The sequence below is a fragment of the Phocoena phocoena genome, chromosome 2, assembly GCF_963924675.1.
Source record: "Phocoena phocoena chromosome 2, mPhoPho1.1, whole genome shotgun sequence".
NCBI lineage: Eukaryota > Metazoa > Chordata > Mammalia > Artiodactyla > Phocoenidae > Phocoena > Phocoena phocoena.
This window is the reverse complement of record NC_089220.1, coordinates 140410727-140435923: the sequence shown is the minus strand read 5'-3', so window position 1 is coordinate 140435923 and position 25197 is coordinate 140410727. Positions and strand designations below refer to the sequence as shown.

At 44.0% G+C, this 25197-nt stretch overlaps 1 protein-coding gene across 1 annotated transcript in view; it reads right to left on the bottom strand.

Annotated features, from left to right (window-relative positions):
- Positions 1–4561: 4561 nt before the first annotated feature.
- Positions 4562–25197, bottom strand: part of ZNF592 (zinc finger protein 592) — a 28487-nt gene continuing 7851 nt past the window's right edge. The window contains exons 2-8 of the mRNA XM_065872685.1: positions 14432–14610; positions 8271–8447; positions 7832–7991; positions 7431–7718; positions 7091–7203; positions 6281–6416; positions 4562–5062 (exon numbers count right to left, since the gene is read on the bottom strand). Coding sequence (XP_065728757.1) covers positions 4562–5062; positions 6281–6416; positions 7091–7203; positions 7431–7718; positions 7832–7991; positions 8271–8447; positions 14432–14610 — 1554 coding nt within the window. The remainder of the gene's footprint in view (positions 5063–6280; positions 6417–7090; positions 7204–7430; positions 7719–7831; positions 7992–8270; positions 8448–14431; positions 14611–25197) is intronic.

Genomic DNA, 25197 nt, shown 5'->3' with positions numbered 1-25197 from the left:
CCAGTGAGTTTATTCTCAAGGCTATGTAGAAACGGAAAGTGTCCAGACATAATGTTAAGTAGAAAAAAGTAGGATACAAAATCAGAGGCAGTGCAGTGCTAGTCACACCTGAGTAATCTCAGATCTGCCCCTTACTAGTTCCATGACCTTAGGGTCAACCACTCTGAACCTCCAAAAGAATAATAGTAGTATTGATATTTATCTCATAGGATTGTTATGAGACTAAACAGGAGAAGGAATGTGAGAATAATGTCTGTCATATAGAAATGTTTGATGTTAACCACTGTTATTACCATAATTATACCATAAACTCAGCTGTGAACAGAACAAGGACTGGAAAATGATATGCAAAAATGAAAACAACTGCAAAGATGGGATTATAAATATGCATGTTTTTTATTTCTCTAATAATGCTATATCATTTTCCAATAAGAAAACGGTGTTTTTTTGTTTTTTTTTTTTCAGCCGTACCGCGCGGCTTGCAGGATCTTAGTTCCCCAACCAGGGATCAAACCCAGACCCCTGTAGTGGAAGCATGGAGCCCTAACCACTGGATGACCAGGGAATTCCCCAAGAAAAAAGCATTTTAAATAGAGACCTAAAACAAAAAAACAAACCCATACTGGGACTTGAGTCTTAGTCTGCTCTTTCCTCCAGAGGGACTGAAGGCTCCCAGTTTCTAAGACTGCTGTGGCAACTGTTGGTGGAAAAGGTCAGGCTTTGGACAACAGCCTGAATCCCCTGGAAAAGACAGGGAGAAATGTTCCAGAATCCAAAAGATTCTGTCTCAGATCAGACCCTGAGAGAACTTTGTAGCTACCGGTTAAATCAGATTCTTTCAGTCACGCATACATGCATTAATTCAGTCATTCAAACATTCTTTGAACCACTAGTGTATACAAGGAACTGTACTATGAGCTTTTAATGAATTAGACTGACCCACTGGATGAATTTAGAACAATCTCCATTATATAAGTGAAAAAAAAAGCAAGCTTCAGAACACTGTGTATAGAATGCTACCATTTGTATTAAAAATAGATATATAAATATACATATTTAAAAACTTGTAAATGCATAGAATTGCTCAGGAAGGATACATAAGATATAGAAACAGTGATTAATTCTGAAGAGGGGGATGTGGAACTGAAGGCTGACCTCCATTGGGAAGCTTACTTTTCATTGTATTCTCTTTTTGCATTGTTTGGACGTCTTACCATGTATGTGTATTAATTTTTTCCAAAAATGAAAAAAAAAAATTAAAAACAAGTAAAAGAAAGTGTGCCCAGAGCTGAATACACAGTGATGACCAGGGCAGGCAGAGGGGTTTTTCTGCAGTCTTGGGGAAGGCAAAGTGTGTTGAACTTGCTGAACCACAGCTGTTTTCAAAAGCCAGACTGTTTACATAAGTTAAGGGAAGAGCTCTTTCTACACCAATTAGCTTATAGTAATTCGGCATATCATTTTACAGAGATAAAGGAGTTGGAAAATAAATACTAGTCATTTGTCAAGCCTTAGAGTGTATTAAATTGTAGTTTCTACAAGGGTGGGGATCTTATCTGTTTAACTTGATCAGTAGAGCATTCACTCCAGCAGATAAGTGCTTGTTACAGCAAGCATTTTCTGATAACAAATGATAGCACAACTATTTTAAAACATCTTTTAAAAAAAAGATCAGAAGATATTGGACCCTGAGGGAACTATGTTCCCTGTGAGGGTTGGGCCACTTTTTCTGGAATAGCCTCACCAAAATAATGATCTTCAAATGGCAAGATAAATCCCAATGAGAATGAAAGGTCACAGAGACACTGCATGTGCTTCGGAACGCCACAAGCAAATGTGATGCACAGGGCCCTCCTTGGGGTGAAAAGGCACAGACTGACTCCAAAGAGAACCTGGTGCTCAGTGGGGCACCCCAACTGCAGGGGAGGTAGGAAAGCAGTTGTCTGGATGGCTGCAAACTGTTGATAAGCTGGCAGCCAGCCAAAGTAGCCGGGTCACTAAGGCAACACAGCAGCTGACATCATGGACTTTAGAACCAGATGGGCTTGACTTACAAGGTCACCCAGCGACTTATTTAACCTCTCTGAGCCTCGGTTTTCTTCTCTGTAAAATGGAGGCTAACTGTGAGATCACTGTGAGGACAAAGTGAGAATCACTGCAAAGTGTTTTTAGAAAGATGCTGGGCCCACAAGCAGGACTGAAAGTGCTGTCAATCATCACTCTTACTAAACAGTGGAGAGATGTCCCAGACCAATCATAACTGACCATCAGCATCAAGTCCGAATAGCCTGGCAAGGTACACTCCACCCTGACATTGATAGTGTTTCATAGTCAATAATCCCTGACGTTGATAGTGTTTCATAAACTAGAAAATGCTTCCATACTTATCACCTCACAAAAGCCTGTGAATCGAGTTGGATGGGAAATACTAGGTCTATCTTGAAGGGGAGGGGCTGGTGAAGAGGTTTGTTAAGAGCTGGTTGAGGGCAGAACCCAGGCTGTGACCCAGGTTTCTTGGTGAGTGGCTCGACATTCTTTCCACTCCATACCATTCCCAGGAGGGAGATAGATCTGAGGTCAGGACAGGTCAAACCTGTGATTTCACCACCTCCTCTCCCCCAGCTCCAGCTACAGTCTCTGAAAGTGGTTCGGCCATCCATTTTGAACGCTTCTATCAGCCTCCTCTATAATCTGTTCCTGTGAATGGCCCCAGGTGCAGGGTAGGCACCCTGCAACTGGAATTAGGAAGGGATGACAGCTGAGTTGGGGCCAGCTCTGGCTCTGCATGCAGCCAGAATCAGGCCCGGTTTGCCCTCGCTGCCTGCTTGGGAAGCAGGGACATGGTGGCCTTGCCAGGTATGGCAATCATTAAAAAGCACTGTTTCTCTGAAACTGAAACAAGCGCTAACCTTTCCCAATGCCATTAGCATTTCCACTAAAAATCTGGCATTTGACAGAGGAAGAAATTTTTTTTTCAATTGTGAAAAGGTCAGGCATATTTACCTGACTTAATAATTTATCATTGATATTCAATGTCTTCCTTGAAGGATCGCCTCTAAGAATGCAGTCAGCACCCACTTCCCTTTTCTGCACTAGATCCTGACGGGCCCAGCCCCACATCCCACCCATGCAGGGCTGCGGCAGCTACTCGGAGCAGAGGTCAGAGGACACCTCCGCACAGCTGGCTCCTTGTGCTAGGTCAGGTCCTAACTCTGCCATCAGAGAAAAGACAGCCCAGCCTCCCATGTCTAATCCCAATTCTGCCACACCCGAGTTCCCTGTGGCAGGGGTGATATCAAGGCCTCTTGAAGAGTGCAAGAAAAGTACAGAATTCCTCCCTTCTATCCCTCTCCCTCCTCCCACCAGTAAAGGGTTCTCTTAGTTTGAAAAACTGTTTGTAGGAAAGATGGAGGTGCCCAGGAAAATTTCAATAGGCCCTAAAAACCAAGGCTGCTAGCTCAGGGGAGAACTTGGAGGTGACTCTTGACCAGCATAAGACCCTCCCCTCACCCCTTCAGAAGTACTGAGCTCCTGGTTTCCACACCACAGCTCCCAAATCTAGAGAGGACCGTCCTTGGGCAGCAGGAAACACTGTTCTCCCTCAGAGATGGGACAATGAGGGAAGTCTTAGGTGGAGTAGGGTAGGGCCAGGCTCACTGGAAGAGGAATACAAGAGCCTACCTGCATGGTAAGAAGATTTTTTTTATTTGAAATATAGTCTGAGCAACACGGGTGCAGCCGAGAGGAGGGGGGCTGGCCTGCCGGGGCAGCAGCCTCTCTAATGGCACAGGAGCAAGAGTACAAATATCCCAGTGTCTCTGTGCCCCAAACCCCACTCGTCAGGAAAGGCAGAACAGCAGCAGAACAAGGACGCACAGCTCCTTCTGAAGGGGGTCTGCCTCTCGGTGCCTGCCTGACTTGGCTGCGTTTCCTGCTCTCCCGGGCTCCAGACAGAGGTGTGCTGCAGAAGTTTCTCCCCCCACACAGACAGGATGGGCCAGTGTGACAATTAATTCTCCAGGACTCTTTTTTGGGGAACGAATCAGAGAAGACAGAAAGGAACAGCATGGTGACCAAGGGCCCTCTGCAAGCCAGGCTGGGCGAGCTCTCTGAGAGGGACTGCGCCAGCACCCTCATCCCCCTTCTCAGGCTCCAGTGGCAAGAAAGAGAGCTGCTGTCAGGAGGCCCCTGGCTGAAGGCAACGAGCAGGGAGCCTCCCAGAAGAGCACAGCTGCTGAGGGGTTTCTAGCTGAGGTGACAGCATCGGGGTTGGGCCACTTAAGCAGCCTGGGGCTGGAAGGACGCCGACAAAAGTTGGGGTACCAGGAAGCAGCACAAAGCCATAAATAACAGAAGCAAATTCAGAGCTGTGAGGGTCCTGGACGACCCCGCCATCTCCTGGGGCTGGGGGACACCCAGCCCCCAGCAGCTCAGGGCAGACACTGCTCCAGGGCCCAGCCAGCCACACTCACACCGGGGTGGAGCCTTCTCTTTCCCACTGTCCAGGTGGCAGGCGGAGGACACCACGACACCACCCGACTGCACACTGCAAAGCTTCCAGTCACACCTGTGGGGACGGTGTGTGGCTGTCCCGGTCCTGAGAGGCCTGTGGTTGACTCTGAGCATCTTGGGCACCATCCTCGTCAGGGGCCAGGCCCAGTGACCTCCTGGCCTCTGAGTCACCCAACAGAGGCTCCTCGGCACACTCTTCCAGTCCGTTCTCCCTGGTCTCCACGGACACCTCCTCCCCAGAGCCCTCCTCTGGCTCTGCCGCCTCTGCCTCTTCCTCCTCCTGGTCTCTCACCTTGTGGACGATGAAGAGGTGGCGGCTGAGGGAGCTGGCAGAGGTGTAGCACAAGCCACAGAGGAGACACTGGGCTGTGGAGCTGTCCTTCTGGTGCTGAGGTATGTGGCTCTGAAACTCGAGCCCTGAGTCTGTGGCAAAGCTACATTTCGCACACTGGAAAAGGGACTTGTGCCTTTTGGTGGAAGAGACAGTCGCGCCATTGCTGGTGTCTGGAGCATCCCCTGCTCTGCTGACTGGTCTTTTCAGATGGTTCACCTGAAAGGGGAAACGATGTGAGCCCGAGACATGAGCCCCCCAAACATGATAAACGCAGCCCAAGGACTCACAGAATCACCACCCAGGCCAGGCTCACCACAGCCCTAAATTCTGGTTTAGGTTTGGTTTGTTTCTTATGTTTGTTTAATGTAACACATACATGTGGCACAACATTCCAAAGATATGGGAAGGGTACAGAAAAGATTAAGTCCCTCCTACCCGGCTCCCCAGCCCTGCTCTCCAGGGAACACCGTATTACCTGGGTTCTGTGGCTCCTCCAAAAGATATTCTATCCGTACACAGAAATAAAACTACTGCCTTTTATGAAATGATAGCATTACACGCACACTTTTCTTCACCCTGCTTTTTTCACTTAAAAACATATATTGACACATTTCTTTATGCCCAAGGCCAAAGATATCTGACAGATAAATCTTAGAAGCAGAATTGCTAGATCAGAGGATGTATGCATTTGGCAGAGAAGGGAGGGTATGCATTTTAATCATAGACAGATGTTGCCAAAATGTCAATTGACACCCTTCCTGCTGTGTGTGAAAGGGCCTTTGCAGACCAGGGCCCTTCTCTGAATAGCCATTAAAGAAACTCCTCAAAATCCAGGCAGTTTCCCAGACATGCCTGCCCCTCTGAGCAGCAGTCCCTCGCCGTGGAGTGGGAAGACCCTACTGCGAGGAGGCTGCTCCAGAAGTTGACCAGAAATGGACTAGGGCATGAAATAGGGATGAGGCCGGAGGAACGAAGGTCCAGGAGAGCAGGAGTCTAGGTCTGGCTCCTCTGTAACTGGGGGTGGGGGTGGGGAGGTGACTCAGCCAAGCATGGCCACCCTCACCTAACAGTGAGCCCTGCCTACCCCTGCCTCCTAGGACTGCAGAGGGGCAGAAGCAGGAGGGTATGTGTGAAAGTACTCCGATGGCCACAGAATGCAGCATACACCCAAGGAAGGGGGTCGCAGTGACAGGGAAATATAAAGAAAAAACGGTCAACGGGCTGCCTTGTGGGTCTTTGTTCCTGTCCTTTCTTTGTGTGCAGTCCCCAGGCAGGTCACACAAGACTAGAGAGTGACTGGCATTGAGGGACGCTGTCACTGCTGGCTGCTCCATGGCCACAAGGACAAATGGGCTCCCTGTAGCCTTCCTAGTGCCTCTCCAGCTCCAGCCGCACTGGGCAAGCTGCTCCAGTCGGCAGGGGTCCCACACTCACCTGAGGGGAATGTCCGCCCGAAGGTCTGACTTTGGACGTCTGGCTCAAATCAGGGTTTCTGATACCATGCATAAGGCTGATGTGGCTCTCCAGGAGGGAGGGCCGAGGAAAGCTGGGGCTGTCCTCTGTGCAATACCTGCAAAAGTACAGCCGAAAGAGGTCATGTAAGATGACAGGCTCCGGGGCCCAGGGGGGCCAGGCAGGTCTGGAAGGCAGGCAGAGGCAAAACTGCTTCTGGCTCCAGCGGGGAGAGAGTTTGGAGCAGGCAGAGTGGCCCTCAGGCTGGCTGGGTGGTGCTGGGTACTCCCCAGAGAAATCTAGCCAGCAAGCCAGCCAAGGTGGCAGACAACAACAGCAAATCAGAGTATCTGTACTGGCCCTGAGCTATGACTGCACTCTCCACTCTCTGGTATCAGGGTCCAGAGACCCAAGTGCTGGGCTAGTGGTCAGCCTGAAAGAGTGGCCTGTCCTGTCCTAAAGCGCGGACAGATGGTGCTGAAGGCTCACAGCCGACCGGGGCACATGCTCACATTGCCACCACTCCTCTCAAACCTCAGGGCCCTCCACTGCTGACTGGCAGGCCAGCCTGGGGTTAGGGAGTTGGGAAGGGGGAGGGCTCCAGAGCCACCAGGCTCCAGCAGCTTATTTCTGGAATGCCCTCATTTCTGACCTAGCCACAGCACATTCCCGTTAGAAACCTGCTTATCTCTTGCCTTTGAGCCCTAATCTCACAGCAGAGAAAAGCCCCAGTGGTACTATGGACAGTCTTGATAAATTCAGGCCTCCTGGCTCCCGCCCCCAGGGACTCACCCACAAGTGTAGACTTTCTTTACTGTGTCGTGGTTGTTGCGGATGTGTTTGCGCAGGCTGTTGGGGGTATGGAAGGACTGTTCACACTGCCGACATGGGTACCGCTTCAACGTCTATGGGAGATGACAGGATGCAAAGCATCAGAACCGTAAGACAGTTCTGGGTGCATTTTTCTTCTCAGATGATGAAGGCAGAAAGGAGGATGCCCCAAGACCTCAAGATCTGTAGTACCCACCATGCCCAAAGCACCAGGAAGTTGTCCACATAAGGGGGCTATGACCCCACAGGACAGAAGTCCAGAGAATCGGGGGCTGCACTGTGCCCGTGTGGCTACACTTACCCGACCATGGCTCTTTTTCATGTGGGACACATAGCTCTCCCGATCAGGAACCCACTCCTGGCACTCCTGGCAGGTCCAGCCAGTGTTCCTCAGCCGGGGCCTGGCCTCACCCCTGCGATGGGCTTCTGGCCTGCCCCAGCGGCTAGAGGGCAGGGAGCTGCCCCGAGCAGCCACATTAGTGGCTGGGGGTTCAGTGGGAACTCGAGAGCCAGGGCGGCTTGAAGATGTGTCTGCTGAAGACTGGAGGCTTGACAGCTCGTCCACGTTTCGGGGAACACCGTGGGTGCTCTGGGGATGGGGAGAGCGATTACTGACTGGGCAAGGGGAAAGATGCACAGAGTCAGACCCCCGGCCTGAGGCATGTGCCCTTCTCCCCAGCCTCCTTCCCCAAGGCGTCCCACCTTGACATGTTGCATCAACTCTGGCTTCTGCAGGAACAAGAGCGGGCACTCAGGGCACTTGAAGACGCCCACCTGCGCCTTACTGGCATTCTGGTAAAAATGCTGCTGAATGTGCCTCTTCTTGTTGAAGACCATTTCACAGGAGCACTTATAAATGAGCCTGACGAGACAAGCCCCAGCGTGTGAGGTACCCAAGGCTGCGCTGGCAGAACCGCAAGGCCCCTCCACCCCATCTCTGATCTCTCTGAACCAGAGTCAGGTTTGGGGAAGCAATACTCTGAGCCAACGTTGATACTCAGCAGACTCAGGATGTCTTTAGAGGACTCCAGGCATCTCTGCCACTAGCCCAGGCTTCCCAGTCCATCCCAACACCTCCCCACAGAGCACCCAATCTATCAGCTCTGCTCCACAGGCCTGCTGGCCCTGGAGCTGCACTCACTGGGAGGGTCTGTGGGGCTGGGTGGGATGCTGGGTGGCGCTGTGGTCCGCGGTGCTACTGGCAGTCTTGAAGGCCATGGGGCAGAATGCACATTTGTGGAAAACCTGGCAGTGTCGCTCCTGGATGTGGCTTTTCAGCAAGGCCAAGGTCAAGTGGACTACCCCACAGTGGATGCACCTGGATAACAGATGTTGGGGGGTGCGGGGGGAGTAGGCATGTCAGACCGAGAAGTAGTGTTGGAAAAGGAAGAATGGAAGACAGGAACAGGGCCATCTCAGGGACCCTCCCTCTCCTCCTCCCTCAGGCAGTCAGTCTTCTATCCTCCACATGTACACCTCGAGAGCCTGCTTGCTGCCGCCTGGCACAATGCAGTCACCCAGGGTCCCCCAAGCCCAACACCCAACCTGGTAGAAAAGGGGGAAGACAGCCTCCCCTCCCCTCACTGGCCAGAAAATATTCTTCTGCAAACCAAAAACTTGAACACAGCCAAGAGAGTCTGGTGGGGGTGGAGAGGGTAGAGAATGGTTCAAAAATGACATCAACAGTATCCATTTAAGTGTGATAACAACTGAAGGAGTCCAAGAGGAATTTCAGAAGGAGACTGCAGAAAGCCTGTGTCTTCCGCAAGCTGGAGCCGAACAGGCAGGGATGTTCACTGAATAAAATGTACAACTACAGAATGCTACACTCGCCATAACAACCACATTAAAAAAAACAGCCCTCAAAGCCCAAGAAGAAATGCTCTAGAGCAGCACTCTCTGATGGAACTTGCTGTGATGATGGACATGTTCTACATTGCACTGTCCATGTAACTATTTAAATTTAAATTAATAAAATGGCCAGTTGCACTGGCTACACTTCAAGTGCTCAGTAGTCACATGTGCCTGATACTATTTTGGGTTTTCTTTTCTTTTTATAAATGTATTTTTTGTTTGTTTATTTATTTTTGGCTGCGTTGGGTCTTCGTTGCTGTGCACGGGCTTTCTCTAGTTGCGGTGAGTGGGGGCTACTCTTCGTCACGGTGTGTGGGCTTCTCATTGCAGTGGCTTCTCCTGTTGCAGAGCACGGGCTCTAGGTGCGCGGGATCAGTAGTTGTGGCACATGGGCTCAGTAGTTGTGGCGCACGGGCTTAGTTGCTCTGTGGCATGTGGGATCTTCCCAGACCAAGGATCAAACCCGTGTCCCCTGAATTGGGGGACGGATTCTTAACCACTGCACCACCAGGCAAGTCCCCCTGATACCACTTTGGACCGTGCAGCTCATAAGTGTTCTAGTGTCTCCTTGGTGGGACTATGGATAACATTTTTCTTTTTTTCCCTACCAATTCAAATTTTCTGAGTTTTGTTTAGTGCATATATTATTTTTGTAAAGTATCAACTGTCTTAAACCGTTTTTCTGAAATTGAGGTCTGCTGTACTCTTCTTTCAACTTCAGAATATCTCTCTATAAATACCGTGTTTCCTTCCTTCAGTATCAGAAAATGATGTGACCTTCCTCCAGGCTAACCTGCATCTATTCAGGTTCCTAGACCCTCTCATGTGTTCAGTCTTTCTTCATGCCTATAAACACACACAGGTCTCCCCTACATGAGAAAACACCTTCCCTGCTCCCAGCTATTCCTCTTGAGATAACTATTATTTTCCGTTTGTTGCAAATACTGCTTGCTCCTATAACCTTGACATCCCAGTAGGCTAAACAGAGGCTAGTAGAGAGGCTGTTGCTTTACTGAAAGGACATCCCTTCACTTAAGAATTCTTTGACTCCCAATATTAGCCTGCATTTCAATACATTAGCCCATTTTTGCAATCCACATAACTCATCACAGAATCCTGACCAGTCCTTTTTGTTTTTCTTCCTTTTGTGTGTGTTGGGGAGTGGGGGTGGGGGACAGAATCACCTTTTGCAAACTTAATTAGCAATGAGGAGAAGTGCACAGAACTCAAAGCCTGTTCGCAACTGAGGTCTATGAGCATTCGTTACTAAATGTGTACATGTGTTACAGCAACTATACAAACTACTTACACTTAAATTATATTTTCTTTTCTCTCCTGCTAAACAAAATAGTGACCAACTCCTAGCACACAGAAGTACATCCATACCACAAGTAATTATGAGGAGAAAAAAAATCCACATATTTCCAAATTCATCCAAAGTGGCAAATACACCTGACATGTAAGAAATCTCCTAAGTGGTTTTATTTGTGCAGTTTGACCAAACTCCTACAGGAGCAATGTAAATGCGACTGAAAATCCATTCTATTTACCCAGCAGACATTCCTGGAAGAAACCTCATGGAAAGTAAGAATATAAAGGGGTAAAAGAACATGTGCCAAGTAGCCTCAGTGAAGGACTGAATCAAGCAGGGTTTACAAACTGATGAAAAACTCTGCAGAAGAGAAATCCAACCCTATGACACAGCTCTTTACCAACTGTTTAAGAGAAAAAGAGAAAACAGACAATTATAGAACCATATGCTGTCAAACACATAAAGTTTTAGAAAAGATAAAGAGCAGTAAAATATTTAGCTTTGCCAATAACCACAAATAATAAGAAAATAACACATTATTAAACAGTCTAAACTTGCTCTCTTACGACACTGGTCACAAATTTTCAAGAAAGAGCAGAATAATTTATAGAATTCTAAAAATATAATATTGTAAAACTCTGTAGTAGAGCTCAGTGAAATGGAACATAGGTACCTTCTGAGAATTTCCTAAAAAATATTAATACCCAGGGCTTCCCTGGTGGCGCAGTGGTTGGGAGTCCACCTGCCGATGCAGTGGATGCGGGTTCGTGTCCCAGTCCGGGAGGATCCCACATGCCGCAGAGCGGCTGGGCCCGTGAGCCATGGCCACTGAGCCTGCGCGTCTGGAGCCTGTGCTCCGCGGCGGGAGAGGCCACAACAGTGAGATGCCCGCGTACCAAAAAAAAAAAAAAAAAAAATTAATACCCAGAGAATGGGAGAAAATATTAGCAAATCATACATCTGACAAGGGACTTGTAACCAGAATATATAAAGAACTCTTACAACTCAACAACAGAAAGACAAATAACACAATTTTTAAATGGGCAAAGGATCTGAATAGATATTTCTCCAAAGAAAATATACAAATGGCCAATAAATTTATGAAGATATGCTCAACATAATTATCCATCAGAGAAATACAAATCAAAATCATGAAATACAACTTTATACCCACAACAGCTATATGCAAATGTCAGACAATAACAAATATGTGAAGAAATCAAAACTCTCATACACTGCTGATAGGAATATAAATGTGGTATAGCCACTTTGGAAAACAATCTGGTAGTTCCTTATTTTACTGCTAGGTATATATCCAAAAGAACTGAAAACATGTGTTACATAATAACTTGTACATGAATGTTCATTAGCAGCATTATTCATAATAGCCAACAGGTAGAAACAAAAAAGGAATGAAATACTAATATATGTTACAACATGGATGAATCTTGAAAACATTAGGCTAAGACCACATGTTATATGATTCCATTTACATGAAACGTCCGAAGGAGACACATCTATGAGACAGAAAGCAGTTGCTTAGGGTTGGGGGCATGGGAGGATTGCAAATATAGGGTTTCTTTTTGGTTGATGAAAATATTCTAAAATTGATTGTGGTGACTGATTGTACAACTCTGTGAATATAGTAAAAACCACCAAATAGGACACTTTAAATGGGTGAATAGGATGGTACGTGAATTACATCTGAATAAAGCTGTTACCAGAAAAACACATTAATAGTTGAAGATCTTAAGTATAATGAATACTGTATTAGTGTGTATATATCTTCTGAGTTCAACCACAGATCACTGAAAATTTTAATGTCAATATCTTCAGTAATACCTCTAGCTGAATCATAATACTTTTTTGTCTGACATTTCTTACAAAGGCTTGATAAACTAAATTCCTTTTGAGACATTAGGTTTGTTTCTACTCTTACAGAAGAAAGTAAAATATTTAATTAAAAGACAAAAAATGTTATTAATCCATCTGTGTTACTGAAAATTTCTTGGATTCAAGATTCAAATACAAAAATTAAAGTGTTGATTGCATTGCTATTGGATTCGATTTGATCTTGAAACAATCAGCATACACTTAAGTCAAAGTTAGAAAGGTATTTTCAAACTTTATGAAAACTGCAAAAAACACAGGTTCAGGTGTTTGGTTTTAAAATGTAGCCTGGGATGCTGCCCAGCAATGCTCTTCTGCAACACGGAGGCAAGGGCTTTGTATAACCCCATCTCTGGATTATTTTCTTCCCATACACTTTAGCTTCTCCATTCTCCATAACATGTAAAAGAAATCAGTCTACATTTGGACATGCTTATACCAAGAGAGAAACCTGGAAGATCACTAACCACTCCCTATCCCTCACCCCAGTATACAAACTATCATCAAGCCCTAATGTTTCTACTTCCTAATCTCTCTCAAATTTACCTTCTCTCCATCCCCACAGCCATGCCTTAGCTGAATCCCTCAGTCTCTCATCAGGATTGCCACACAACCAGTCTCTAATCTCTCCCCTCTAATATACATGTCAGCTTTCCAGAATGATCTTTCTAAAACACATATCCAGTTGGATCACTCCCCTGCTGCAAATCTTTCTGTAGCTCATCACTGTCCACTGGATAAAGTCCAAACGTCTGCCAAGGAATACAAGGTCTTGCACGGCCTGACCTCTACCAACTCCCTAGTCTCATTTCTCACCCTTCCTCCGGTTCATCCTGACCTACATCTATTGAAATGCTCATCATTCCTGTAAGTCCTTTTATGTGTGCTGGTATCCCTTGCCTATGCTCTTGCCAGATATGCACTCCTGCTTTCTTCTACCTAAAATCTCCTAGTATCTCCTCTATGAAGCTTTCCTGACCACTCCTCAACTATGGGACTTAACACTTTGAATCGTAATTACTTGTGTGCATGTCTGTAACCTATCAGACTGAAGCCCCTTGAGGGCAGGAGCTGGGTCTTAATCATCTTTGTATCTTGAGTGTCTGGCACAATGCTAAAGACAACAGTAAGTACTCAAGAAATGTTTATTAAATGAACTAAATCAATAAAAATATTTAATACCAAAGAGAAGAAAACCTTAATAAATCTGGGGAAAATTATATTTCTGAAGTAAAAATAATCAAGTAAAGCATGAGAAGATGTAGAAACTCCTGAGCAACCAGTAAACCAGTAAAGGAGACCTGATTGCGTCAATGTAAAATGATGGATCAATGAGTTTTGGACGGAGTGTTCTCCCTCATTTTGATCTTTTTCCTGAAAATGACTTCTTGCTTATATTTGTTCAACACAATGGAGAAGATTCAGTTTAATTAAAATAGAGTTTTCTCAGTTTTACCATGAAGCTGATGATTTTTTCCATTCTTAGGTTTTGCTTCTCACAAACTGACAAAGATACTACAGTCCTTTGAGTTTGGCATCTTGCCATTTGTTAACAAAAATTGAGAACATTTGAAAGTACTGACAGTTGTAAATTTATTACTGAAATAGTACTTTAAAATTAATATGCCAAACACGATAACTTTGTGAACAAATTTATATACTTTTAAAAAACAAACTGACAAAGTGAATGCTTATATATATTCTAATCTCCCTCAAATCTTCCCATTTAAAGCTTTTTTTTTTTTAATTTATTTATTTTTTTATCTTTTGGCTGTGCCGCGCATGGCATGTGGGATCTTAGTTCTCCAACCAGGGATCGAACTCACGTGCCCTACAGTGGAAACGCAGTCTTAACCACTGAACAGCCAGGGAAGTCCCAAAGCTTTTTTTTTTTTTTTTTTTTTTTAATGTTTAACTTTTTAACTCCTTATTCTTCTTCCCCTTGCTATTCTGGTTCCCTACAAGATTAAAAATGTCTGTCCACATACCAATCAACATTTTTCTCTTATTAGGCTGCAGCTCAGGCCTCTTAAGATCAAAACTCATTTTTTTTCGCCGTGCCTCGTGGCTTGCAGGATCTCAATTTCCCAACCAGGGATTGAATCCAGGCCACAGCAGTGAAAGCACCAAATCCTAACCACTAGACCACCAGGGAACTCCCAAAAGTCAAGTCTTAAATGAGTTCTGGTCCAGAAAAATAACCAGCCACTGGGCAAGCCCAGGACAGTGAGTCAGGTAGCACCCACCTGTAGCCCACCTTGCGGGCATAGTGCAGGCAATTCTCCTTTACATGCGTCTGGAAGTAGGCAGAGCGACAGAGGGCTCCACACTCCGGACAACAGTAGGGGGACTTGTGGGCGTGGATCCGCTGGTGGGCACAGAAACTGCACTGGTTGGGCAGCAGCATCTGGCACACCTGGCAAGTCTAGGAAAGAACAGCAAGAAAGCAGTTCACGCAGGAGCCACAGGCCTGTAGCTCTCCAATCAGAGCTGTCTGGCTTTCCTAGGACATGGGTCAGAATGACCTCCTCCCCCAACCATTCTCTCTTCCAGCTCTCCTAGGACACTAGTGAAATCCCCAGACCTCATGAAGTGTTGACACTGACACCCAAGCTAGCTTTGCCTCTCACCTTATTAATCAAAAACAGACCTGACCGTATTTTCCCAAAGATTAGTCCTACATGTAGGACTGTGAGTACTTCTCTCAGGACTGTGAGTACTTCTCTCCTCTGGCTTAGCAGAGGACCACGTTTTCCTTTTCAGAGGCCCAAGGCACTTCTTGAATTCTAAGACCTCATTACACTGCCAGACTCACCAGGGTCTCTACCCTAGCTCAGCAGGTTCCTACTCAACAGCTTTAGTCAGCTGATCAGGGACTTCCAAAGTAGACCTGAGCCTACCTGGTTAATAATGCTCAGAAGCCCCAGTGCAGACTAACTGAGCTTCCATAACCTCAGCCCACTCTGGGGGGTGCCCTGAGCCACAACTGACCACATACACCCACAGGAAAGCACAGGATAGGTAGCAGCTCCTTTGTTCTCAGCCCCAGGAGAGAACCAGAGGCTAACAAGTCCTACAGGCAGACTCATTGAAGCTCTCTAATGGGGACAGCCCAGAGGGAGAAAGCAAGAGACTAAGCTGGTGCCTGCATCTGAAGAGGCCCTTCTTAGGAAAAAAGGGACAACTGTACTACTCACTAAGGGGGCCACTGACCTGGGGTCAGAGGAGTGCTTGGAGGGATAAGTTGTTAGGGAGGTCAGGAAAAGATCTCTGCTTTAAGCAGCAATATCCAGAATATAGGGCCTCTACAGGACAAACAATCCAGTGTTTTCAACAAAAAAAATTTCAGTGGAAAAAAAAGATTAAGGGAAGAGGAATTTACAGATTAAAAGAGACTTAAAAGACATTTTCAGTGTATACAACTGCCATGTATAGCCCTTATTTGGATCCTGATTCAAGCAAGCCAAGTGTAAAAAGAAATGAGACAATCAGATATTTTAACCCTAACTTAATGATGACAACACTGAGACATCTGCCATTTGATATTAAGATTTGATAATAAGGAATTATTATTAATTTTGAGATGTGATGATATTATGTCTATGTTTTGGTACTTTTTGAGGATAAAACTTTATCTTTTAGATATATATACTGAAATAGATACTATAATGCTGGAATTTGTTTAAAAACAATCCACTGGGGGAGAGGTGAGTAAGAACATAGATGAAACAAGATGGGCCACTGAGTTGGTAACTGTTAAAAGAAGGTTCATTATACCATTCTTTCCATTTTTATATATGTTTGGGACATTCCATAATAAAAGGTTTTGTTGCTGTTTTTTCACTATTGCTCTAGGTGCAAAACAGTAAACAAGTATGCTATTTTTTGTGTAAAAATGGAGGAAATAATCACTCTCACACATACACACACACATTTGTTCATATTTGCAAAAAAGGAGCAATGGAGCAGTAAACCAAAAGTCAATAAAAAATGGTTACCTATGGGGAAGGAGAGAACAGGGTGAAACGGACAGGAATGGAAGCAAGACTTTTCTGCATATACCTTGTTATGTAATTTTGGAATCACATAAATGTTTTACATAATTTCAAATACATATACAAAATTAAACTAAATAAACAAAAGCATTCCCTAAAAACTGAAAAACAGAAACAACCTAACTCTGTATCAAGTAGGTGACATAACCATGTAGAGAAAAAAATTATCCCCAGTGACTTGTAAAACACAGTATTTTGACTTATACATTCTTAATATGATATATTCTAAGGACAAAAAGAATTGTAAATACACCCTCAACTTTATGCAGTTGTCCTAACATTAGAAATAATATTGATTTTGATATTTAAAAATTGGTGTGTATGGGTGTGTGTGTGTGTTATGTGTGTAGTAAGAAAATCTTAGGAACCAAGATTTTCAGTATAAAATCAGTTACATAAAAAGGATAATCTTGGGCTTTCCTGGTGGCGCAGTGGTTAAGAGTCCACCTGCTGATGCAGGGGACGCAGGTTTGTGCCCCGGTCCGGGAAGATCCCACATGCCGTGGGATGGCTGGGCCCGTGAGCCATGGCCGCTGGGCCGGTGCGTCCAGAGCCTGTGCTCCGCAACAGGAGAGGCCACAACAGTGAGAGGCCCGCGTACCGCAAAAAAAAAAAAAAAAAAAAAAGGATAATCTTACATTTTAATACCTGCATAAACTCATGATCTTCCTTTCCTCTTATTAAAAATATATTTTTTAGGAACAGATATATCCAGCAGAATAAGCATCTCTGGTGCCCAGAATGTGGCCTCTAAATATCATTTCTCACACACATTCACACAAAAAAACCCCTGGCTTCTTGGAAAAACAACTGACTCTAGGTTTAGTACAAGAAATGTGCCCAGGACATCTTGTTGGGGCTCAAAGTAAGAAAGCTTCTCAAGGTTTAATGAGTTCATATCAAAAGGACACAGGAGCCAGCTTGAAGGGGCTCCCACAGATCAAAGATGGGACAACTAAGCATCAAAAAGAATGACTCACAGGACTTCTCTGGTCACACAGTGGTTAAGAATCTGCCTGCCTGCTGAGGAATGCCTTATCTCCTAACTAGTTTGGGACATGAGCCAAGTTAAAATCAATAAGTGCTATAAACCACTTTATGTTGTTCCTCTCAGACTTCACGACCAGGGTGATAGATGGTCTGTGTTTGGAATGTATACACAGCTTGTGTAGAAAGGTTTGAATCAGCTTACAGCTTAAACCAACCCAAACAAGCCAAGTGGAGACTGAGTCCAGGTATGGACTCAGGAAGAGTGGACACCGTCATGCTTTGAGGGTCACAGATCACTATCTACAACTTGGCTGTGAACTCATGGCAAACATTCCTGGCAGCAAATGCAAAAACAATAAGTGTTGTGTACAACAATGAAAAAAAAAAGAAGAATCTGACTGCCAATACAGGGGACACGGGTTTGATCCCTGGTCCAGGAAGTTCCCACATGCCACAGAGCAACTAAGCCCGTGCGCCACAACTACTAAGCCTGCGCTCTAGAGCCCATAGGCCACAACTACTGAGCCCACACACTACAACTACTGAAACCTGTGCACCTAGAGTCCACGCGCCACAACAAGAGAAGCCACCATGCTGAGAAGCATGTGCACCACAACGAAGAGTAGCCCCCACATGCCACAACTGGAGAAAGCCCACGTGCAGCAATGAATACACAATGCAGCCAAAAATAAATAAATTTATAAAAAAATAAAATAAATACCCATGAGATATTTTTTTTAAAAAAGAATGACTCACAAATCAAAAACATACAACAGATTCACAAAAAAACAAAAAGAAGAGGACACAAGCATAACACAAAAGAAAACCATCAAACCACAATAGGAAAAACAGAAAAAGGAACAAAGAAGAAATACAAAATCAACTGGAAAACAGGTTTAAAACGGCAATAAATACATATCTGTCAGTAATTACCTTAAATGTCAATGGACTAAATGCTCCAATCAAAAGACACAAAGTGGCAGACTGTTGATTAAAAAAAACAAACCAAAACAAAAACAAGAGCCTATAATATGCTGCCTACAAGAGACCCACTTTAGGGTGAAGGACATACAAAGATTGAAAGTAAGGGGATGGAAAAAGATATTTCATTTAAAAGGAAATGATAAGAAAGCAGGGGTAGCAATACTCATATCAGACAAAACAGACTTTAAAACAAAGGCCAAAATGAGAGATAAAGAAGGACACTATATAATGATAAAAGGATCAATTTTTGTTAACGAGGATATTACACTCGTTAACATATATGCAGCCAATACAGGAGCACCCAAATGTATAAAACAAATACTAACAGACATAAAGAGAGAAACTGATGGGAATACAATAATAGTAGGAGACTTTAACATCCCACTCACATCAGCGGACAGATCTTCCAGACAAAAAAACAATAAAGCAACAGAGATCCTAAACAACATACAATAGAACAGGTAGACCAATTGATATTTTCAGAACATTACATTCAAAAAACACACAATACACATTCTTTTCAAGTGCCCAGGGAACATTCTCTAGGACTGACCACATACTAGGATGCAAAACAAGCCTCAACAAATTTTAGAGGACAGAAATTATTTCAAGCATCTTTTCTGACCATAAGGGCATGAAACAAGAAATCAACCACAGAAAGAGAAATGAGAAAAAAATGATTACATGGAGACTAAACAACATGCTACTAAAAAACCAACGGGTCAATGATGAAATCAAAGAGGAAAATTTAAAATACCCTGAGACAAATGACAATGAAAACACAACCATACAAAATCTATGGGATGCAGCAAAAGCAGTTCTTAGAGGGAAGTTCATAGTGATACAGGCCTTCCTCAAAAAGCAAGAATAGGGCTTCCCTGGTGGTGCAGTGGTTGGGAGTCTGCCTGCCGATGTAGGGGACGCGGGTTCGTGCCCCGGTCTGGGGGGATCCCACATGCCGCGGAGTGGCTGAGCCTGCGTGTCCGGAGCCTGTGCTCCGCAACAGTGAGAGGCCCGTGTAGCGCAAAAAAAAAAAAAAAAAAAAAAAAAAACAAAAAAAAAAAGCAAGAATAAACTCAAATAAACAACCTAACCTACCACCTAAAAGAATTAAAAAAAAAAAGAACAAGGGCTTCCCTGGTGACACAGTGGTTGAGAGTCTGCCTGTCAATGCAGCGGACGCAGGTTCGTGCCCTGGTCCAGGAAGATCCCACATGCTGCGGAGCAGCTGGGCCCGTGAGCCATGGCCGCTGAGCCTGCGCGTCTGGAGCCTGTGCTCCTGAACAGGAGAGGCCACAACAGTGAGAGGCCTGCGTACCGCTAAAAAAAAAAAAAAAAAAAAAAAAAAAGAACAAAAAAACCTGAAGTCAGCAGATGGAAGAAATAATAAAGTTCAGAGAGGAAATAAATAAAATAAAGATTAAAAAAAATATAGGAAAAACCCAATAAAACCGAGAGCTGGTTCTTTGAAAGGGTAAACAAAATTGACAAATTTCTGGCCCAGGTCGCCAAGAAGAAATGAGAGAAGACCCAAATAAACAAAGTAAAAAGTAAAAGAGGAGAAATAACAATTGATACTGCAGAAATACAAAAAACCATAACAGAATATTATGAACAACTATACGCCAACAAACTGGACAACATGGAAGAAACGAACAAGTTTCTAAAAACATACAGCTCACCAAAACTGAATCAAGAAGAAACAGATAGGGACTTCCCCGGTGGTCCAGTGGTTAAGACTCCATGCTTCCACTGCAGGAGGCATGGGTTTGATCCCTGGTTGGGGAACTAAGATCCCACAAGCCATGGGGCACAGCCAAAAACTAAAAATAAATAAAAATGTTTTCAAAAAAGGTAAAATTGGGACTTGCCTGGTGGCACAGTGGTTAGGAATCTGCAGGCCAATGCAGGGGACACATTCCCCGGTCCGGGAAGATCCCACATGCCACGGAGCAACTAAGCCTGTGCGACACAACTACTGAGCCTGCACTCTAGAGCCCATGAGCCACAACTACTGAGCCTGTGTGCCACAACTACTGAAGCCCGCACACCAAGAGCCCACACTCCTCAACAAGAGAAGCCACTACAATGAGAAAACCCTCACACTGCAATGAAGAATAGCCCCCACTCACTCCAACTAGAGGAAAGCCCACGTGCAGCAACAAAGACCCAACACAGCCAAAAATAAATAAATAAATTTAGTTTTTTAAAAAAAGGTAAAATTGGGCTTCCCTGGTGGTGCATGGGTTGGGAGTCCGCCTGCTGGTGCAGGGGACGTGGGTTCGTGCCCTGGTCCGGGAGGATTCCACATGCCGCGGAGCGGCTGGGCCCATGGGCCATGGCCGCTGGACCTGCACGTCCCGAGCCTGTGCTCTGCAGCGGGAGAGGCCACAGCGGTGAGAGGCCCACGTACCGCAAAAAAAAAAAAGAAAAGGTAAAATTATCATTATATGCAGATGACATGATACTATATAGAGAAAACCCTAAACACTCCACACAAAAACTACTAGATCTGGGCTTCCCTGGTGGTGCAGTGGTTGAGAGCCCGCCTGCTGATGCAGGGGACACGGGTTCGTGCCCCAGTCTGGGAATATCCCACATGCTGCAGAGCGGCTGGGCCTCTGCGTCTGGAGCCTGTGCTCCGCAACGGGAGAGGCCACAGCAGTGAGAGGCCCGCGTACCGCAAAAAAAAAAACAAAAAAAAACTACTAGAACTGATAAACAAATTCAGCACGGTAGCAGGGTACAAGAGTAACATAGAAATCTATTCCACTTCTTTACACTAACAATGAAATATCAGAGAGGGAAAGTAAAAAAAAAAAAAAAGCAAAACCCTTTCACAATCACATCAAAAAAAACGATGTAGCAAAAGCAGTTCTAAGAGGGAAGTTTATAGCAATACAATCCTACCTTAAGAAACAAGAAACAAAACAAAAGAAACAAGAAACATCTGAAATAAACAACCTAACCTTACACCTAAAGCAATTAGAGAAAGAAGAACAAAAAAAAAAACCCAAAGTTAGCAGAAGGAAAGAAATCACAAAGATCAGATCAGAAATAAATGAAAAAGAAATGAAGGAAACGACAGCAAAGATCAATAAAACTAAAAGCTGGTTCTTTGAGAAGATAAACAAAATTGATAAACCATCAGCCAGACTTACCAAGAAAAAAGGGAGAAGACTCAAATCAATAGAATTAGAAATGAAAAAGGAGAAGTAACAACTGACACTGCAGAAATACAAAGGATCATGAGAGATTACTACAAGCAACTCTATGCCAATAAAATGGACAACCTGGAAGAAATGGACAAATTCTTAGAAATGCACAGCCTTCGGAGACTGAACCAGGAAGAAATAGAAAATATGAACAGACCAATCACAAGCACTGAAATTGAAACCGTGATTAAAAATCTTCCAACAAATGAAAGCCCAGAACCAGATGGCTTCACAGGTGAATTCTATCAAACATTTAGAGAAGAGCTAACATTTATCCTTCTCAAACTCTTCCAAAATCACCATCACTCTGAGACCAAAACCAGACAAAGATGTCACAAAGAAAGAAAACTACAGGCCAATATCACTGATGAATATAGATGCAAAAATCCTTAACAAAATACTAGCAAACAGAATCCAACAGCACATTAAAAGGATCATACACTATGATCAAGTGGGGTTTATCCCAGGAATGCAAGGATTCTTCAATATACGCAAATCAATCAACGTGATACACCACATTAACAAATTGAAGGAGGAAAACCGTATGATCATCTCAATAGATGGAGAGAAAGCTTTCGACAGAATTCAACATCCATTTATGATAAAAACCCTCCAGGCAGCAGGCATAGTGGGAACTTTCCTCAACATAATAAAGGCCATATATAACAAACCCACAGCCAACATCGTCCTCAATGGTGAAAAACTGAAACCATTTCCACTAAGATCAGGAACAAGACAAGGTTGTCCACGCTCATCACTATTATTCAACATAGTTCTGGAAGTTTTAGCCACAGTAATCAGATAAGGAAAAGAAATAAAAGGAATGCAAATTGGAAAAGAAGAAGTAAAGCTGTCACTGTTTGTAGATCACATGATACTATACATAGAGAATCCTAAAGATGCTACCAGAAAACTACTAGAGCTAATCAATGAATTTGGTAAAGTAGCAGGATACAAAATTAATGCACAGAAATCTCTGGCATTCCTATACACTAATGATAAAAAATATGAAAATGAAATCAAGAAAACACTCCCATTTACCATTGCAACAAAAAGAATAAAATATCTAGGAATAAACCTACCTAAGGAGACAAAAGACCTGTATGCAGAAAATTATAAGACACTGATGAAAGAAATTAAAGATGATACAGATAGATGGAGAGATATACCATGTTCTTGGATTGGAAGAATCAACATTGTGAAAATGACTCTACTACCCAAAGCAATCTACAGATTCAATGCAATCCCTATCAAACTACCACTGGCATTTTTCACAGAACTAGAACAAACAATTTCACAATTTGTACGGAAACACAAAAGACCCTGAATAGCCAAAGCAATTGAGAAAGAAAAACGGAGCTGGAGAAATCAGGCTCCCTGACTTCAGACTATACTACAAAGCAACAGTAATCAAGACAGTATGGGGCTTCCCTGGTGGCGCAGTGGTTGAGAGTCCACCTGCTGATGCAGGCAACATGGGTTCATGCCCCGGTCCGGGAAGATCCCACATGCCGCGGAGCGGCTGGGCCCGTGAGCCATGGCCGCTGAGCTTGTGCGTCCAGAGCCTGTGCTCCACAACGGGAGAGGCCACAACAGTGAGAGGCCTGCATACAGCAAAAAACAAACAAACAAAAAGACAGTATGGTACTGGCACAAAAACAGAAATATAGATCAATGGAAGAGGATAGAAAGCCCAGAGATAAACCCACACACATATGGTCACCTTATCTCTGATAAAGGAGGCAAGAATATACAGTGGCGAAAAGACAGCCTCTTCAATAAGTGGTGCTGGGAAAACTGGACAGCCACATGTAAAAGAATGAAATTAGAACACCCTAACACCATACACAAAAATAAACTCAAAATGGATTAAAGACCTAAATGTAAGGCCAGAAACTATCAAACTCTTAGAGGAAAACATAGGCAGAACACTCTATGACATAAATCACAGAAAGATCCTTTTTGACCCACCTCCTAGAGAAATGGAAATAAAAACAAAAATAAACAAATGGGACCTAATGAAACTTCAAAGCTTTTGCACAGCAAAGGAAACCATAAACAAGACGAAAAGACAACCCTAAGAATGGGAGAAAATATTTGCAAATGAAGCAACTGACAAAGAATTAATCTCCAAAACATACAAGCAACTCATGCAGCTCAATATCTAAAAAACAAACAACCCAATCCAAAAATGGGCAGAGACCTAATTAGACACTTCTCCAAAGAAGATATACAGATTGCCAACAAACACATGAAAGAATGCTCAACATCATTAATCATTAGAGAAATGCAAACCAAAACTACAATGAGATATCATCTCACCAGTAAGAATGGCCATCATCAAAAAATCTACGAACGATAAATGCTGGAGAGGGTGTGGAGAAAAGGGAACCCTCTTGCACTGTTGGTGGGAATGTAAATTGATACAGCCACTATGGAGAACAGTATGGAGGTTCCTTAAAAACTAAAAATAGAACTACCGTAGGACCCAGCCATCCCACTACTGGGCATATACCCCGAGAAAACCATACTTCAAAAAGAGTCATGTACCACAATGTTCATTGCAGCTCTATTTACAATAGCCAGGACATGGAAGCAACCTAAGTGTCCATCAACAGATGAATGGGTAAAGAAGATGTAGCACATATATACAATGGAATATTACTCAGCCATAAAACGGAATGAAACTGAGTTATTTGCAGTGAGGTGGATGGACCTAGAGACTGTCATACAGAGTGAAGTAAGTCAGAAAGAGAAAAACAAATACCATATGCTAACACATATATATGGAATCTAAAAAAGAAAAAGAAAAAGAAAAAGAAAATGGTCAGAAGAACCTAGGGGCAAGACAGGAATACAGATGCAGACCTACTAGAGAATGGACTTGAGGATACGGGGAGGGGGAAGGGTAAGCTGGGACAAAGTGAGAGAGTGGCATGGACATATATACACTACCAAATGTAAAATAGATAGCTAGTGGGAAGCAGCCGCATAGCACAGGGAGTTCAGCTCTGTGCTTTGTGACCACCTAGAGGCGTGGGATAGGGAGGGTGCGAGGGAGGGAGACGCAAGAGGGAAGAGATATGGGGACATATGTGTATGTATAACTGATTCACTTTTTTATAAAGCAGAAACTAACACACCATTGTAAAGCAATTATACTCCAATAAAGATGTTAAAAAAAATCATGTTAAAAAAAAAACAACAGGGGGCTTCCGTGGTGGAGCATTGGTTAAGAATCCGCCTGCCAATGCAGAGGACACGGGTTCGAGCCCTGGTCCGGGAAGATCCCACATGCCACGGAGCAGCTAAGCCCGTGCGCCACAACTACTGAGCCTGTGCTCTAGAGCCTGCAAGCCACAACTACTGAAGCCTGCACGCCTAGAGCCCATGCTCCACAACAAGAAGCCCACGCACCATAACGAAGGGTAGCCCCCACTTGCTGCAACTAGAGAAAGTCCACGCGCAGCAACAAAGACCCAACTCGGCCAAATAAATAAATAAATTAATTAATTAAAAACAAAACAAAACAACAACAACTTAAGAATAAACCTGACCAAGGAGGTGAAAGACTTATGTGATGAGAACTATAAAACACTGATAAAGGAAACCGAAGATGTTTCAAAGATATGGAAAGATATCCCATGCTCTTGGATTGGAGGAATTAATATTGTTAAAATGGCCATGCTACCCAAAGCAATCTACAGATTTAATGCGATCCCTATCAAATTACCCAGGATATTTTCCACAGAAATAGCAAATAATTCT